At 40.0% G+C, this 19,366-nt stretch overlaps 1 protein-coding gene across 3 annotated transcripts in view; it reads right to left on the bottom strand.

Annotated features, from left to right (window-relative positions):
- Window positions 1–19,366, bottom strand: part of txndc16 (thioredoxin domain containing 16) — a 48,475-nt gene that overhangs the window by 18,839 nt on the left and 10,270 nt on the right. For all 3 annotated transcript variants that reach the window (XM_035743419.2, XM_052510625.1, XM_052510626.1), the window contains 10 exons: window positions 18,723–18,885; window positions 18,212–18,378; window positions 17,596–17,656; window positions 13,801–13,912; window positions 13,305–13,451; window positions 9,249–9,308; window positions 8,630–8,804; window positions 7,702–7,838; window positions 7,536–7,620; window positions 3,173–3,311 (listed from right to left, as the gene is read on the bottom strand). In XM_035743419.2, the coding sequence (XP_035599312.2) occupies window positions 3,173–3,311; window positions 7,536–7,620; window positions 7,702–7,838; window positions 8,630–8,804; window positions 9,249–9,308; window positions 13,305–13,451; window positions 13,801–13,912; window positions 17,596–17,656; window positions 18,212–18,378; window positions 18,723–18,885 (1,246 nt within the window). The remainder of the gene's footprint in view (window positions 1–3,172; window positions 3,312–7,535; window positions 7,621–7,701; window positions 7,839–8,629; window positions 8,805–9,248; window positions 9,309–13,304; window positions 13,452–13,800; window positions 13,913–17,595; window positions 17,657–18,211; window positions 18,379–18,722; window positions 18,886–19,366) is intronic.

Genomic DNA, 19,366 nt, shown 5'->3' with positions numbered 1-19,366 from the left:
TCAAACCCACAAATGCTCAGACACTCTATTACTCTAAAGAAGGCCAGTTTTATTGCTTCTTTAACTTATTGGATATAGGGGGCGCTTTTTAATTTATGGATAAAAAAACGTTCCCATTTTAAACAAGAAATTTTGTCACGAAAAGATGCTTGACTATGCATATAATTGACAGCTTTGGAAAGAAAACTCTGACGTTTCCAAACCTGCAAAGATATTGTCTGTGAGTGCCACAGAACTAATGCTACCGGCGAAACCAAGATGACACTTCAAACAGGAAGTGAGCCAGATTTGAGGCGCTGTGTTCCAATGTCTCCTTATATGGCTGTGAATGCGCAAGGAATGAGCCTACACTTTCTGTCGTTTCCCCAAGGTGTCTGCAGCATTGTGACGTATTTGTAGGCATATCATTGAAGATTGACCATAAGAGACTACATTTACCAGGTGTCCGCCTGGTGTCCTCTGTCGAAATTGGTGCGTAAGCTCCAGCTGCATGTATTTTCCCCATGTGATTCAGAGGAGAAACAAAACTGCCACGAATGACTTATCATTGAATAGATGTGAAAAACACCTTGAGGCTTGATTCTAAACAATATTTGCCATGTTTGTCGATATTATGGAGTTAATTTGGAAAAAAGTTTGGCGTTTTGATGACTGAATTTTCAGGGGGTTTTCTCACCCAAACGTGATGAACAAAACGGAGCGATTTCTCCTCCACATCTTTTTGGAAAAACTGAACATTTGCTATCTAACTGAGTCTCCTCATTGAAAACATCCGAAGTTCTTCAAAGGTAAATGATTTTATTTGAATGCTTTTCTTGTTTTTTTTGTGAAAATGTTGCCTGCTGAATGCTAGGCTTAATGCTATGCTAGCTATCAATACTCTTACACAAATGCTTGTTTTGCTATGGTTGAAAAGCATATTTTGAAAATCTGAAATGACAGTGTTAACAAAAGGCTAAGCTTGAGAGCCAATATATTTATTTAATTTCATTTGCGATTTTCATGAATAGTTAACGCTGCGTTATGGTAATGAGCTTGAGGCTATAATTACGATCCCGGATACGGGATTGCTCGTCGCAACAGGTTAAATACATTTTCAGCTGTGCTATCACTTCAAAAGGGTTTTCTAATGAACAATTAGCTAATCAAGTTTATCATTTTAACCTCTTAAGCCCACCCAACACGCAGGCGCCCCATCTAGCAATCTGGAAATGCAAATGCACTACGCTAAATGCTAATAGCACTCGTTAAAACTCAAACGTTCATTAAAACACACATACTGGGTACTGAATTAAAGCTACACTCGTTGTGAATCCAGCCAACAAGTCAGATTTTTAAAATCCTTTTCGGCGAAAGCATGAGAAGCTATTATATGATAGCATCCAACACCCCGAAATACCTGAAGGGGACGTAAACAAAATAATTAGCATAGCCGGCGCTACACAAAATGCAGAAATAAAATATAAAACATTCATTACCTTTGACAAGCTTCTTTGTTGGCACTCCTAGATGTCCCATAAACATAACTATTGGGTCTTTTTTTCCCGATTAAATCGGTCCATATATACCCTAAATATCGATCTATGAAGTGTGATCCAGGAAAAAACAGTTTTAAAACGAAACGTCATTTTTTAAAAATTAGTCTACGATAAACTTTCACAAAACACTTCGAAATACTTTTGTAATCCAACTTTAGGTATTAGTAAACGTTAATAATCTATCAAATTGATCACGAGGCGATGTGTATTTAATAGCTCCACGTCTTCAAATCATGGTCGGAAATTTCTCTTCCAAAACTTCCTGTCGGAGACCGGAAGGAATGGTGTCTCTCTTACTCGTTTGACCAAGAAACAACGCCCAGGCAATTGACAAGACTGGTGACATCGAGTGGAAGCTGTAGGACTTGCAATCTCAGCCCCATATATGCTGTCCCATAGACAATACATGCGAGCAGATTAGGGCTTTCAGGAGGAACGGAAAATCTAGTACAGCTAATAAAGTATTTTTTTAATCAATTAGTATATTTGAGTTTAACCACAATATTTGTTGTATTATTTGTTCTGTCTTTTCTGGTGGATTAAACTGAAATTGCAACCAACTTTCTATGTCTTGTTTAAAACAATATTTTGTTTTCAAATAACCTGAAATGAACGGGAAAAAGGCCATTATTCAATATGGGGTTATTTACTAATTTGTAAATAAAGCCAGTTTGTTATTCTGCTTTTAGAGGGAGAGACACCCGCAAATTACCTCTAAATCTCACAGCATAATCTTTTAGTTGAGCAACCACTGTAGGATGGCCGGAAATACTCTGTTAAGTACTCGTAAATGAGATGCCATACTGGGAACGCTTTTGTAATCTTAACAAATGGTTTGTGTGTGTCAAAACATTTTCTGTGATGTGTCTCATATCTGGTAGTGAGAAATTGTTATTTCTTACGAATATGTGGTGGCAAATTGTAATCAAAGTGTTTCTACGTTTTTAATAAAATCAAATAAATATTTACACAGTAGCGGTTTCTGTTTTGTTCAGAGGAAGATGTTACACTCATCCTGGTTCATCAATTCAAATTATTACAATGACCAAAAATATTATATTTTAGAAGGACGCTGTACAGATGAACACACGTATAGACGGGCAGACAGACACCCTAGTATGAAAACACTGGCGTACCCCTTCATTTTTTAGGTCCATGTTTCTTAAATCCTGGTCCTGGGGACCCAAAGGGGTATACATTTTTGAACTACACACTTGATTCCACTAATAAAATCTTTGAATCAGGCCATCATATAGCCCCTCTCTTTCTCTGTCTGCACATACAGTATGTGTACATGTAAAGGATGTGAAATAGCTAGCTAGTTAGCGGTGCGCGCTAGTGGCGTTTCAATCGGTGACGTCACTTGCTCTGAGACCTTGAAGTAGTGGTTCCCATTGCTCTTTTTTTGTGGAGCGATGGGTAACGATGCTTCGTGGGTGTCAGTTGTTGATGTGTGCAGAGGGTCCCTGGTTCACGCCCGGGTATAGGGACAGTCTAAAGTTATACTGTTACACACACACACACACACACACGTTTTTCAAATAGGCTTTTTTAACTATATCCATTCAAATGTTTGATGGATTATTTTTGGGGGATGGAATTTCTATCAACCTGTGATACAAACACAGACTTACAAATGTATCCAGTAATGCTCTCTGGATGTGTGTAACCAGTTGGTCCGGCATGGAGAGGTTGAGAGAATGAGCCTCAGTTTGGCCTGTAGGTCCTCGTGACACCAGAATGGCAGGCAGCGTCACAGAATACTCCACAGCCCTGAGAACAGAAATACATTAGAATAACTTTTTCCCTCCCAGAAGGAACATCAATTTTCATTATATTACAAAAAAAGAAAATCACTCACACACACCTAGTGGTTAGAGTGTTGGACTAGTAACCGGAAGGTTGCAAGTTCAAACCCCAAAGCTGACAAGGTACAAATGTCGTTCTGCCCCCAAACAGGCAGTTAACCAACTGTTCATAGGCAGTCATTGAAAATAAGAAATGTGTTCTTAACTGACTTGCCTAGTTAAATAAAAGGTATAAATAAATACTGTGGTACAGACATCAAGCCATTTCTGGTACATACAGTACCTTCCCTCCAGAAGACCGAGAGATGTGGTTGGATATCTTTTGCAATTTCCAGAGGAGCCCACACACCCTAAATTTGCAATGGCCCTTAGAAGACCAAGGATGTATGCCTATACCCAAATAAGCACCCTATTACAGATAAATATTTGGTGAGGTTGGCATATCTATTTTACATTCATTGTAGTCTCTTGCCACAGTCGCCGTATGAGTGCCATGATTCGAAGTGAGACTAGTACATACATTTGTCATGACATCTGATATTTGCAGTCTAGTTGGATCTTTTGACTGGTGACCGAAAAGCATTTCCACGTTCTATCTCCGTACTGCTTGTTGTGACTTGGCTACCTGCTCAACTTTTTCACTTTTCAACTCCGAATAACTTATTTCATCAAACTCTGTATTTAACACAACAAGGTCCTCATTTTGTCTTTTTAATTCAATGCCTTAGATCTGCAGGGCCTCCTCTGGACCAAAAAATAAAAGCTAAGTAACATTATGCTTTCTGATTGCAGTTGCTGTACTCGTAATACAGTGCCTTCAGAAAGTATTCAGATACCTTGACTTTTTCCACATTACAGCCTTATTCTAAAATGTATTTATTTTTTTCTTAGCAAATCCACACACCCCCTCCCCAAATAACAAAGCAAAACAGGTTTTTAGAAATGTTTGCCAATTTAAAAACAAAACTTATTTACATAGGTTTTTAGACCCTTTACTATGATACTTGAAATTGAGCTCAGGTGCATCTTGTTTTTAATGAACATACTTGAGCTGCGTCGACAACTTGATTAGAGTCCACCGGTGGTAAATTGAATTGATTGGGCATGACCTGTCTATACAAAAAGGTCCCACAGTTGACAGTGCATGTCAGAGCAAAATCAAAGCCATTATGTAAAAGTAATTATCAGTAGAGCTCCAAGACTGTCGAGGAACAGATCTGGAGAAGGGTACCAAAATATTTATGCAGCATTGAAGGTCCCCTAGAAAACAGTGGATTCCATCAATCTTAAATGGAGAAGACCCTTCCTAGAGCTGGCTGCCTGGCCAAACTGAGCAATCGGGGAAGAAGGGCCTTGGTCAGGGAAATTACCAATTACCAGAAGGTCACTGACAGAGGTCTAGTTCCTCTGTGGAGCTGGGAGAATCTTCCAGAAGGACAACCATCTCTGCAGCTTTCCACCAAATCAGGCCTTTATGGTAGAGTGGCCAGACGGAAGCTGGTCCTCAGCCAAAGACGCGACAGCCCGCTTGGTGTTTGCCAAAAGGCACCTAAACACTCTCAGACCATGAGAAACAAGATTCTCTGGTCTGATAATAATAATATAATAATATATGCCATTTAGCTGACGCTTTTATCCAAAGCGACTTACAGTCATGTGTGCATACATTCTACGTATGGGTGGTCCCGGGAATCGAACCCACTACCCTGGCGTTACAAGCGCCATGCTCTACCAACTGAGCCACAGAAGGACCACTGATGAAACCAAGTTTGAACTCTCAGTCCTGAATGCCAGGAAATGTCTGGAGGAAACCTAGCACCATGTTTTTCAGGAGCAGTGACTGAGAGACTAGTCAGGATCGAGGGAGATGAACAGAGCAAATTATACAGATCCTTGATGAAAACAGGTGAATCTTCACCCCAACAGGACAACAACCCAAAGCACGCAGCCAAGATAATGCAGGAGTAGCTTCGAGACAAGCGTCTGAATGTCCTTGAGTGGCCCAGCCAGAGCCCGGACTTGAACCTGATCAAACATCTGTGGAGAGACCTGAAAATAGCTGTGCAGCAACACTCCTCATCCAAACTGACAGAGCTTGAGATGATCTGCAGAGAGGAATGGGAGAAACTCCAAATACAGGTGTGCCAAGCTTGTAGCATCATACCCAAGACAGTGAACGCTGCCAAAGGTGCAGCGTTAACAAAGTACTGAGTAAAGGGTCTTAATACTGATGTACATTTTATATTTCAGATTGTTAATACATTTGCAAGAAAGAAAAAAACAGTTTAAATAAGGCTGTAACGTAAAAAAGTGGGAAAAGGAGTCCGAATACTTTCCGAATGCACTGTACACAGGAGAACTATCGCCTTGTGGTGAGAATAGACGTGTTGCAAGCTCCGCTGCAGACACAAATTATTAGGCAAGGGCAATTTAAGTGTAGGAAAGAAGGATCCAGCATCTGTGCCACCAATAAATACAGGTAGTGTTAATTCCTCTGCACAGTCCCCGCAGCTAGACCGTATTCCCATGACTCCTGGAAAGACATGCTGGTCGGCATGCTCAACAGGTGTCGCTCATTCAGACGATAGACACATTCAACCGGTTTCCCCCACTAAGCAACTAGCCAGAGCCAGCCTTCTCAGGTCTGTATTAAGCGCAGGGGTGGGCAATTCCAGTCGTCGGGGGCCTCAGTGGTGTCTCAGCTTTGCCCCAGCTAACACACCTGACTCCAATCACCTAATCATGATATTCATTTTAGAATGCAACTTGATTAAAATCAGCTGTGTTTGCTAGGGATGGAGAAAGAAAAAGTGCTACACCAAATCAGGCCCCTGAGGATTGGAATTGCCCACCACTGCTAGTGGGGTCTGAAAACAAGTCATTGGAGACTCCATTACCCAAAATATTAGACTTAAAAATAATAATCTCGCAATCATACATTGTTTACCATGGAAAGATGGAGCCAAATACAGGACCATTCTGGAAGAAAACCTGATGGAGTCTGCAAAAGACCTGGGACGGAGATCTGTCTTCCAACAAGGCAATGATCCAAAACATAAAGCAAAATCTACAATGGAATGGTTCAAAAATAAACATATCCAGGTGTTAGAATGGCCAAGTCAAAGTCCAGACCTGAATCCAATTGAGAATCTGTGGAAAGAACTGAACTGCTGTTCAAATGCTCTCCATCCAACCTCACTGAGCTCGAGCTGTTTTGCAATGAGGAATGGGAAAACATTTCAGTCTCTCGATGTGCAAAACTGATAGACATACCCCAAGCGACTTACAGCTGTAATCGCAAGCAAAAGGTGGCGCTACAAAATATTAACTTAAGGGGGCTGAATAATTTTGCACGCCCAATTTCAGTTTTTGATTTGTTAAAGTTTGAAATATCCAATAAATGTCGTTCCACTTCATGATTGTGTCCCACTTGTTGATTCTTCACAAAAAAATATAGTTTTATATCTTTATGTTTGAAGCCTGAAATGTGGCAAAAGGTCGCAAAGTTCAAGGGGGCCGACTACTTTCGCAAGGCACTGTAACTTTATTGTTAATGCCAAGTGCAATATCAATATCTTCAATATGTTGGCTGGTTGTAAAAGTAAACTATTGTGGTGAGTGACATTCATCATGTGTCAACCTGACAAGATAACTCTTTAGGTCATAACTCAAATTAAATACGGCAAATGTTTAAATGGATGTTTAATGTCCCAGCGAAGAAAAAGCTGAAGGGTAGGGCTTTGAGGAGTCTTTACCAGAGTGTGGAGAGTGAAGAAATAAGTCACGTATCTACATTGCCCAAGATGACCGCTGCTGACCAAACCAGTTTCCATCTCCTTCACTTCCTTATTTGTATAATTTCAAAATTCTAATAAACATTCTCTACTAAAGAGGACAAACATTAGGTGTACAGATTTGTTGAATATGTGGTGTTTATGTTATTGTAGAATTACAGGATATTCCAAAAGGCACACGTATTAAACTCCAATACATACATAAGCAAAATCCATGGAGAAAAAAAAAAAATGCTAGGAGTATGATACACTTTGAGAAGACTGAAAAAAAAGTCCACACTTGGATAAATAAATACTACTTTTAGTTCTTATGTTCCTGCACCCAAACTAGCTTGTTGGGTGTGATAGATTCCTCCAGTATGATATACACACATGATTTTAAATTGGCACTGTACCATATTTCTGCTTGTCTGTCAGCAAACAACCCGACCATAGTCTCTCCTCTGAGTGCTTTTGCTGCTTCCTTGAACACTGGCACACCTGAGAGACACACTATGAGACGAGATAATTCCATTTTAATTCATGATTGTTTTATTTGTTAATGCCACACACATACGCTACCTGCGTCTGCTGTGGAGCTGAACAGGCCTAGTACTGTGACAGGGGCGATAGCTGCATGTCGCTGGTACAGGTCCCCCTCCAGGAATGATGTCACCTCATCAGGAGAGGACAGGAGGACAGGGGACACCAGACGACTCCTGGGTCACACACCAAAAGAAAAACACAGACATGGTGATGTGAAGTCCCCATGGTTTGACAGTCTTATCACATGTACGCAACCACTCAGACAGGGGTTTGATCCCTTTCTCCACCCCTTCCCACCAAACTTTCTCCCCCGCTCTTTCGCAAAAATGCTTTAAAATCTTTATGAAAGAAAACATGGCTGGGCACCCTTTATAACAGTGTTTCCCCCCCAAAAAAGTCACACACACACTCAACAAAGCACTCGTCTTCCAGATGAGGAAAAAATGCACCCGTTTTAAGAACAAATGGATAAATGTGCAGAAAAGGGTGACATTTGACAAAGGTAGGTAAACATGTAAACAAAGCATGAAGGTAACATGTAATAACACACTACCATGTCACTTTGTTATTATAATATGTAAATGAAGGCATTACGGTAACAAGTAAATTAAGCTAGAATTTGATTTATTTATTCTGAGCACCTTCAAAGTTCGACTGCCATTGTAACCTCACAGCAGCGATTCTCATCCTTTTTTCTCTCTACATAATGGCCTTTTAATAGAACATGTAAATGAAGGCATTACAGTAACATACATGTAAATGAAGGAAGTTCTAGCTTTAGTTGTTTGAGCCTTCCTTCGAGGGTAAACAATATATCTACTGTACACAACACATTTATAGCTGAACATTCTACAACTTTGAACCCACCTGAACTGGCCCCATATACCTAGTTTGAAGGAGATGTCCATAAATGCAATAGAATATTCTATATGTTCTATTTTACTTTAGTGGAGGTGTCACTCACAGCATGATGAACCTGTTCAGGCTCTCAGTACCCAGCATGCCTTGGTAGGGCTGGCTAGGCTCCTGTGGGCGGTACAGACGGACGGTGGGAAAGGAGCGGATTTTCTGAGCGCTGCACACGTCAGTCCACTCCCCACAATCCAGCACAGCCAGCTCCACGTCGCTGATGTCAGCGTCTTATAGATACATCCGGATAGACAGGACACGTTAGATACATGCATAAAGTCAACTGACACATTGATGTCAAATGGGTAGGCTACATATACAGTTCACCGTCACATTCCTTAAGATGCCAAATAGATACAATCAACAGATCTGGATATCAAATACATAAAGATATACAGACAAATGGCATAAGTATCCGACAGTCAGGCATATTGATCTGACGGACCAGATGAAAATAGTTCTATTGACCGAGCCTAAATTGTCTTATCGACCACAAGGTCTTTGTAGGACTCGTCTTATTGACAGAGCCCCCCAAAAAAAGGTCATATTGATTAACTGTCAAGATTATCAGGGAACTTACCTAAACCCTTTTGCTTCAAGTACAGTGATTTACAATAACATTGAAAAGGAGAACTGCTGAATCAACCATTCAAATGCATGTCTTAATGCATTACCTTCTAGGGATTCTGACACCTCTATGTAGGACTGCATGAAAGCCATGGAGACAGCATCCCCTGGTGGAGAAAAATAGAACGACTTACATTTCAATACAGAAATGTAGTGTAATCGTATCAGAATTGTAAAAGTAGTAAAATAAACATGTTATGGATTCCACATAATCTTAAATAACAGGACCGAGGGGTGTCTTTTACACTAGCCTGGGCACCTGTCATGCCAAACAAATGTTTGGTATGGCAAGGAGTTGACATGATAGCACAAACAAATCTGAAACCATGCTACTTGTACACTGATTGGCTTATACAGAACTGTGTGAGACTTTCTTTGCCATGGCAATTCTGAATTATAAAATACATTTGAAAATTATAATCAAAGGAAAACTAGTAGAATGATTTGCACCCGTCTCGGTGGACTAATCCATTGAGGAGGCCACGGGGATAGCACAGTCCATTTTAAGACGTGATACTGAAGAGGTATATGGTTATATTAAGTGAAAAATAAAATGGTGCAACACTAATAAATCCAATGTTATTCTATAACAAAATGTGCTTTCTACCACGTTGGATATAGTCGCTGTCTGGGGTTCTGAAACAATCTTCAGAAGAATTGCCGCCTTTCCCTACGTTGCTATGTGCATAATAGCAAAATTAACCGGCATATTGAGATTGAGAACAATGCAGCAGAGGCAACAGACGAGGAAACAGCCCTAGTCGGACGGGATTAGTTTTACTGGGGGTGGTCGGGTTATGCAAAAATGTGCACAAGCACAAACCACCACATTGGTCATTTTAGTCCTATTCGCATATGCCATGTCAGTCATTTGTACATGGCAGGAGTAATAATTCCAGACGGTTTAGCGAGTTCAGTGTAGCCCTGTTATAGCCTGTACTTTATTTCAAATGTTATTATCACTATTTACATTCTACCCCTCCTCAGCCTATGCTGGCGGCCAGCTCGAGTTTGAGAATGAGAGCAATACTGGGAAGTACAAGCTCAGAAACATAGCCATGGTCCGCTGGCATAGCCAACACCTGTCTGAGCAAGGTTATTATAGTTTTGGGATTTTATATTAGTTTTAAATTTCTAAATTTTAAAAAAATTCAGTATTACTTTTCAGACAGGTTGTGCTCATTTTTTATTTAGTTACATAAAACTATTTCTACACATACAGTGCATTCGGAAAGTATTCAAACCCACTGTTACACAACAGCCTTATTCTAAAATTGATTAAATGAATGTTTCCTCAATCTACACACAAAACCCCATAATGACAAACGGAAATATTTTTGGCAAATTTAAAAAAATAAAAATTACATTTACATAAGTATTCAGACCCTTTAGCACAGATTACAGCCTGGATGGTGCCAGGTTTCCTCCAGACGTGAAGCTTGGTATTCAAACCAAAGAGTTCAATCTTGGTTTCATCAGACCAGAGAATTGTTTCTCATGGTCTGAGAGTCCTTAGGTGCCTTTTACTGAGGAGTGGCTTCCGTCTGGCCACTCTACCATAAAGGTCTGATTGGTGAAGTGCTGCAGAGACGGTCATCCTTCTGGAAGGTTCTCCCATCTCCACAGAGGAACTCTGGAGCTCTGTCAGAGTGACCATTGGGTTCTTGGTCACCTCCCTGACAAAGGCCCTTCTCCCCCGATTGCTCGGTTTGTCCAGGCAGCCAGTTCTAGGAAGTTTCTTGGTGGTTCAAAACTTCATCCATTTAACAATGGAGGCCACTGTTCTTGGGGACCTTTAAAGCTACAGTAATGTTTTTGAAACTTTCCCCAGATCTGTGCACAACAACTCCTTCGACCTCATGGCTTGGTTTTAGCTCTGACGTGCAGGGTCAACTGTGGGACCTTAGATAAACAGCTGTGTGCCTTTCCAAATCATTACCACAGGTGGACTCCAATCAAGTTATCAAAACATCTAAAGGATGATCAATGCATAAAGGATGCACCAGAGCTCAATTTCAAGTCTCATAGCAAAGGGTCTGAATACTTATGTAAATAAAGGAATGTTAAAATTATACATTTGCTAACATTTCACTTTGTTATTATGGGGTAGTGTGTGGATGAGAAAAAAAAAAAAAGTTAATCAATTTCAGAATAAGTCTAACGTTAAAGGAGCTATTTGGGTTGTATAGTTTATTTAACTAGGCAAGTCAGTTAAGAACAAATTCTTATTTATGATGACTGCCTACCAAAAGGCCTTCTGCTGGGACAGGGGCTGGGATGAAAAATAAAAATAGGACAAAAACACATCATGACAAGAGAGAGACAACACTACATAAAGAGACCTAAGACAACATAGCATGGTAGCAACACAAAACATGGTAAACATTATTGGACACAGATAACAGCACAATGGGCAAGAAGGTAGAAACAACAATACATCACACAATGCAGCCACTGTCAGTATGAGTGTCATTGATTGAGTCTTTGAATGAAGAGATCTAGGCAGAGTTCCTCCGTCCAGTGTGTGTTCCTTTTGTCCATCTTAATCTTTATTTTTGTATTTATAATTTTTTTCAATTATTATTTTAAAATCGGCCAGTCGGAGATATGGCTTTTTCTTTGCAACTCTGCCTAGAAGGCCAGCATCCCGGAGTTGCCTATTCACTGTTGACGTTGAGACTGGTGTTTTGCAGGTACCATTTAATGAAGTTGTCAGTTGAGGACTTGTGAGGCATCAGTTTCTCAAACTAGACACTAATGTACTTGTCCCCTTGCTCAGTTGTGCACCGGGGCCTCCCATTCCCCTTTCTATTCTGGTTAGAGCTAGTTTGCGCTGTTCTGTGAAGGGACTAGTACACAGCGTTGTACCAGATCTTCAGTTTCTTGGCAATTACTCGCATGGAATAACCTTCATTTCTCAAAACAAGAATAGACTGACGAGTTTCAGAAGAAAGTTATTTGTTTCTCCAACACCTTCGTGGGAATTTGTGTTATAACGATGCACAGTAAGTGTATATTTTGTATTTGTAAAATCATTTTTGGGGTGCTAGGAATGTAGAATTTCTGACGTTCCAAAACCTTATGGCATGCGGTGGTTATTAACGCGTAGACAGAGTGTCGGTACAGTTGCGGACATTGCCCCCGCTGTGGTCAATTGTTCAAATGAGAGCATTATGGCTGTATGGCCTTCGGTTCGAGAGTTAAAGTTGAAATTATAAAAGTCAATCTCAATGTGACTTGGAATTAAAAAAGGGAATAGAGAAAAGACTGGTGCAAAATATATGGAAGGAAGGAAACACTCACACCCATGTTTAAACCAGTTGTGGAAAAACTACCCAATCATTATTAAGCTAAAGTCACCCAGTAAAATACTACTTGAGTAAAAGTCTAAAAGCACTTGGTTTTAAAATTTACTTGAGAAAATCCTTTCACATTCCTTATAATTAAGCAAACCAGACAGCAGTTTTTTTTTTATGTACGGATAGCCAGGGGCACACGCCAACACTCAGACATCATTTACAAAACAAAGCATTTGTGTTTAGTGAGTCTGCCAGATCGGAGGCAGTAAGATTGACCAGAAATGTTCTCTAGGTAAGTGTGTGAATGACCATTTTTACTGTCCTGCTAATCATTCGAAATGTACTTTTGGTTCTCAGGGGAAATGTATGGAGTAAAAAGTACAATATTTTATTTTGGTAATGTAGTGGAATAAAAGTTATCAAAAATATGAAATAGTAAAATAAGGTACAGAACCACAAAAAACAACTTACGTAATACTTTAAATTATTTTTTACACCTCTGGTTTAAACCAATCCAATGCTTTAACTTTAGTAGTACGTGTAAGAATCAAGTTGGCCACCAAGATAGATATTTTTAAACATCGACAAATATCCTGGCCACATTTACACGTCAGATTCCATAGTTTAAGTTGTCCATTTTATAATACAAATAAATCATATTTTAAGTGTCGTTGAATGTGCGTGCACGCGCACACACACACTTTAATTCTAGCCTCATTTCATCCTGTGGCCACAGGTGATAAATAAAATAACAGATTACACATTAAAACCTCACACAGAACGATATAAAAGCAACATACTCACATTTCACGTAAAACAGCACCACCGTGTAGTCACTCTCTGCCACTGCTCTGTGGAACGTGTCAGCAGTAAGTTCTGTGACAGCATCCATGTCCAGACTCTGGCCCCTGGCTCTGTACACAGACTCCGCCACCTCATCATCAAGCACATCTAGTGACAAAGAAGCAGTCAACCAATTGTACAGTGGGAGCAGAGTGCTATAAACATTTAATTTAATGCACACTCATAAACAACCCACTTCTATCTACACACCTGCCTAGGCAGGGGCTAGACACTTCTACAATGCCCCTTCTAATTTAATATAATGAAAAGTGTTTAGGGTTAATGAAAAAGAGCGCCCCCTGAAAGTGAAATTTTAAAATGTTTAGTGTCACCATTTAAATTCTGTGATCTGGTTTCTTGTTGGCATTACAACACATGTACAATTTGTTTATGATGTTGACCTGAAACAAGGAAAAGGAAATAATAAAAATATATCTACAATAAGACCCCTTCTTACCAAGAGTGGCCCAATTATCATCGTCCTCTTCCTCCTCCGGAGTGCTCTCATCTCTGAACAGGTCGATAACCTCCTCTAGATTGTTTAGAATCAGGTACTTGACCTCTGAACCCTGACAAACAGAGCATTTTGTTAGTGTCTAAGTGTGTGTGTGTGTATGTAACTTTTGAGCTGTGGAAAGAATTTCTCCGTGAAGGACAACAATCAATATACTTCTGTTGAAAATGAGGCCATTTTGATTGTACACTACAGTGGTAATAAACAGGACTTCTTTATACCACATACAGTGAGCGCCAAAAGTATTGGGAGAGTAGGCAGGTTCATGGGAGATTAATTTGTCGAAAGCATTTGTCATAAACATTTTATCCATTCGATGGTTGGATTTTTCTTTTGTCAAACTTTCTTTGCGACAAATGATAGAAAGTGTTTCTCGAATAAATTATGGTTGCTGAATGCTTTTGAAGGTACGCAGAGCACTGCACATTTAATTCTAAATGCTTAGTGTACTTCTAGAAAAATACATTTATTTTTGGGAGAAAAAATAATAATAATAAATAAATATATATATATATATATATACACACACAGTGCCTTGCGAAAGTAGTCGGCCCCCTTGAACTTTGCGACCTTTTGCCACATTTCAGGCTTCAAACATAAAGATATAAAACTGTATTTTTATGTGAAGAACCAACAACAAGTGGGACACAATCATGAAGTGGAACGACATTTATTGGATATTTCAAAATTTAACAAATCAAAAACTGAAAAATTGGGCGTGCAAAATTATTCAGCCCCTTCACTTTCAGTGCAGCAAACTCTCTCCAGAAGTTCAGTGAGGATCTCTGAATGATCCAATGTTGACCTAAATGACCAATGATGATAAATTGAATCCATCTGTGTGTAATCAAGTCTCTGTATATATGCACCTGCACTGTGATAGTCTCAGAGGTCCGTTAAAAGCGCAGAGAGCATCACGAAGAACAAGGAACACACCAGGCAGGTCCGAGCTACTGTTATGAAGAAGTTTAAAGACGGATTTGGATACAAAAAGATTTCCCAAGCTTTAAACATCCCAAGGAGCACTGTGCAAGCGATAATATTGAAATGGAAGGAGTATCAGACCACTGTAAATCTACCAAGACCTGGCCGTCCCTCTAAACTTTCAGCTCATACAAGGAGAAGACTGATCAGAGATGCAGCCAAGAGGCCCATGATCACTCTGGATGAACTGCAGAGATCTACAGCTGAGGTGGTAGACTCTGTCCATAGGACAACAATCAGTCGTATATTGCACAAATCTGGCCTTTATGGAAGAGTGGCAAGAAGAAAGCCATTTCTTAAAGATATCCATAAAAAGTGTTGTTTAAAGTTTGCCACAAGCCACCTGGGAGACACACCAAACATGTGGAAGAAGGTGCTCTGGTCAGATGAAACCAAAATTGAACTTTTTGGCAACAATTCAAAACGTTATGTTTGGCGTAAAAGCAACACAGCGCATCACCCTGAACACACCATCCCCACTGTCAAACATGGTGGTGGCAGCATCATGGTTTGGGCCTGCTTTTCTTCAGCAGGGACAGGGAAGATGGTTAAAATTGATGGGAAGATGAATGGAGCCAAATACAGGACCATTCTGGAAGAAAACCTGATGGAGTCTGCAAAAGACCTGAGACTGGGACGGAGATTTGTCTTCCAACAAGACAATGATCCAAAACATAAAGCAAAATCTACAATGGAATGGTTAAAAAATAAACATATCCAGGTGTTAGAATGGCCAAGTCAAAGTCCAGACCTGAATCCAATCGAGAATCTGTGGAAAGAACTGAAAACTGCTGTTCACAAATGCTCTCCATCCAACCTCACTGAGCTCGAGCTGTTTTGCAAGGAGGAATGGGAAAACATTTCAGTCTCTCGATGTGCAAAACTGATAGAGACATACCCCAAGCGACTTACAGCTGTAATCGCAGCAAAAGGTGGCGCTACAAAGTATTAACTTAAGGGGGCTGAATAATATAATTTTGCACACAATTTCAGTTTTTGATTTGTTAAAAAAAGGTTTGAAATATCCAATAAATGTCGTTCCACTTCATGATTGTGATCATGATCAACTTGTTGTTGATTCTTCACAAAAATAATAGTTTTATATCTTTGTTAGTAGCCTGAAATGTGGCAAACGGTCGCAAAGTTCTCTCTCTCATATATATATATATATATATGCAGGACAAGGACAGTGGCCCAAAAATCTGGACAGCTGGAGAGTTGCAGACCTTAGTTGAGTCTTGTGGTTAGAATATCTGCAAAACTACAATCAGATGCCACCTACATAACCACAAGTTGTTTGGGAGGGTTGCCATAAAAAAAGCCTTTGCAGTCATCAAACAAACTGAACTTGTTAGGACACATGGTATCATGGACTCCAAGTACCAGCAGATATTAAATCAAAACCTGACAGCCTCTGCTAGGAAGCTTAAACTGGGCCGTGGTTGGATCTTCCAGCAGGACAATGATCCAAAGCACACCTCAAAAACAGTTCACTGACGATAGAATCAAGGTTTTGCCATGGCCATCTGAGTCCCCTGACCTAAACTCCATAGTAAACCTGTGGAATGAGCTTAAGAGACTCCACAAGCATAGACCTCGGATCTGAAGAGATTCTGTATGGAGGAATGGTCTCAGATCCCTTGCCATGTGTTCTCTAACCTCAACGCATTTAAGAGAAGACTCATAGCTGTTCTTGGCAAAAGGAAGTAGCACAAAGTATTAAATGAAGGGGTGCCAATAATTGGGGCACACATTCGTTTATGATAAGATCCACCAGATAATTTTCTTTAAATGATTTTACTTAAAAAAAAAGTTAGATGTGTGAATATTTTGAATAAAAGACCAAGAGGATAAACAATACTTTTTTTTACAGCCCGTTTTGCTTATATTTACCAAGGGTGCCAATTAGTGGAGGGCCCTGTAAATAATGTATTGTGCAATTTGAGTCACTTATTTTAAATAAGAATAGAATACATTTCTAAACACTTCTACATGAATGTGGATGCTACCTTGATTACAGAACCCTGAATGAATAGTGAATAACAATGGGTAAGAAAATTAGACGCACAATTATCTCACCATTACAATAACAGGGGAAATTAGCATTTTTGGGGGGTATGATATTTGTGCTTCCATAGCTTTCGAACTCCTCATTATTCACAATTCATTCAGGATTATCCGTAATGGTAGCATCCACATTAATGTAGCAGTGTTTAGAAACATATTCTATTATTATTTACAACAAAAGTGAATCCAATGACAACACAATTTACCATTAATTCTACTGGGCACAAATTAATCTGAAACACAACCAAAACAAACAGTAAGTGCATCCAACAAGTTTGTAGAGTCACAACCTTGATGTAGTCATTGCATGCTAGGAATATGGGACCATATACAATAAGTTTTATTATTTTAATATACACAAGTGAATTTGGTCCCATGAAATGGGGTAGACTATGTATAAAAAGTGCTGTAATTTCTAAAACGGTTCACCCGATATGGTGAAAATCCCCTCAAATTAAAGCGGACAGTCTGCACTTCTACCTCATTGTCATTGTATCATTTAATTACAAAATGCTGGATGGAGTACAGAGCCAAAACAACAAAAAGTGTCACTGTCCCAATCCTTTTGGCACTCACTGTAACTAAGCATGGTGGTATAGCCATCACAAATAATATTTTGTTGGGAGAAATGGATTGCTTTCTATAAAGCAATTTGTGTAACTTGCTAAATAATAAAAAGGGACTCACCTCTCCTGGTAGTCTGTAAGCAGCATTGTATTCCAGTGGGATTTTTACATCAGGACTCTCTCTGCCACAGATCAGAAAGAATAGTCAGTTTACTCTTTGCTTGTGTTGTTGGAATAGATTACATGTCAATTCAATGGTCATGTCAAGTACATCTGAAAGGATTGAATAGGTACACACAACACAGGGTGGGGGTCCAGTGCCAAGCTCATCAGAACTACTACCATATTGCTCACTCTACAAATCCTTTCAGATCTTTATGAGTGCATAGGGGCTAAAGATCATGGACCAAGCCATATTGCAATAGGTAGGAACTACCAACCCATGATGACTATAACCAGGGTAATGTTAAATTAGGTAACACTGAAGCAAAACGTTTCAAAATCCCCCGTTTAAAAAGGGAACGACGTCGCACTGGATAAGCGAGTCTGCTAAATTACTAAAACGTAAAACATACAAACAAAAACAGGCATTTCTTATAAGACACACAGATAGTACCCCTACTACCAACCCGTTTAACTCAATTTCAGACTGTTTTCTTCCATTTCATAACAAATTAACACATCCCAACAAAAGGTAGGATGAGCCAGTATTGTCATGGCCCTCCACTGGTACTGACCTGTGGATGAGCACCAGGCCCACCTGGCCTCTCAGCCTCCAGGCTAGAGTTTGGGCAGTGACCCGGTCAAGGGCCACCGTGTGGGGCTGAGAGAAGAGGAAGAGCAGGGGCACCTGGAGGTGGCTGTGGACCATGTTCACCTCTGAGGGCTCCACTGAGGCCTCACTCTGATAGGGAGGGAGAGAAATTGTATAAACTTTTTTAATCCCAGACATGAACAATAACAAAAAGATGGAGCAAAATCACGAGAGATCCACCAACAAGGGATATATGTATTCTGCCTGTAGCCTAAGAATCGCTAATCAAACTGTTGTCTTAGCAAGAAGGCTGTTTTATTTGCTTGTTTTGAATTTTGAAGTTGTCTTTGAAGTGAATATATTGTTGACAATGGACGCAGACACTGTGGCAGGGACTGCCAGAAGGAGGGTGGCTCCAGTATTCACTCTGTCTGAAATCAACCACCAGCAAGGGAGTAGAGACTGATTTGAGACTGGACAACCTGGCTTCTCACCACCAGTGGGGCTTCCATCAGCTGGAGGAAGGTGTAGATGTGGAGGGTGGTGAGGGCTCTCCTTAGGGCCGTGTGTGGACAGGGGTCTGAGTGCTGGGATTGGGATGCACCCTTACAGTGCAGGAACCACAGACCTGCTGTCAGAGATGAAATATCCTCCACCCTGCAATGTAGCACAAGAGGAAGATGACACCAATAGTCGTAATATGCCGAATTGTAAATTGTGCCCTTTTGTGTGATCTGAAAGAAAGGTAAGTGTAAGCAATATTGGAATAAGTATATTTAGGCTATAAAAGTCTCAGGTATCCAAACATTCAGATATACACAAAATGTCTAGGGGTCATTTGGGAGCAAAAGTCTAAGCAATAGATCTATAGAAAGAGGATTCTAGTTACCTTGTCATGGTGTAGACCCATTTGGTCATACATTCCATGCATACCAAACAGGCATCTATCCAGGACTAGACGTCTGACTTTCACATTTCATACAGAAGAGGGAATGATATTTCAATAGCATATTATTTTATACACCGTATCATCACGGTCATGTTCAGTAGAGAGAAAACTGTTTGAAATTAGAGTGAAAGGGGATGTACATCCTGTATTTGGCCAATATTTCTCTTTTTCGTTAGACCTGGGTGGTAT

Source organism: Oncorhynchus keta, unplaced genomic scaffold (assembly GCF_023373465.1).
Source record: "Oncorhynchus keta strain PuntledgeMale-10-30-2019 unplaced genomic scaffold, Oket_V2 Un_contig_5916_pilon_pilon, whole genome shotgun sequence".
NCBI lineage: Eukaryota > Metazoa > Chordata > Actinopteri > Salmoniformes > Salmonidae > Oncorhynchus > Oncorhynchus keta.
This window is presented reverse-complemented; position numbering and strand designations above follow the sequence as displayed.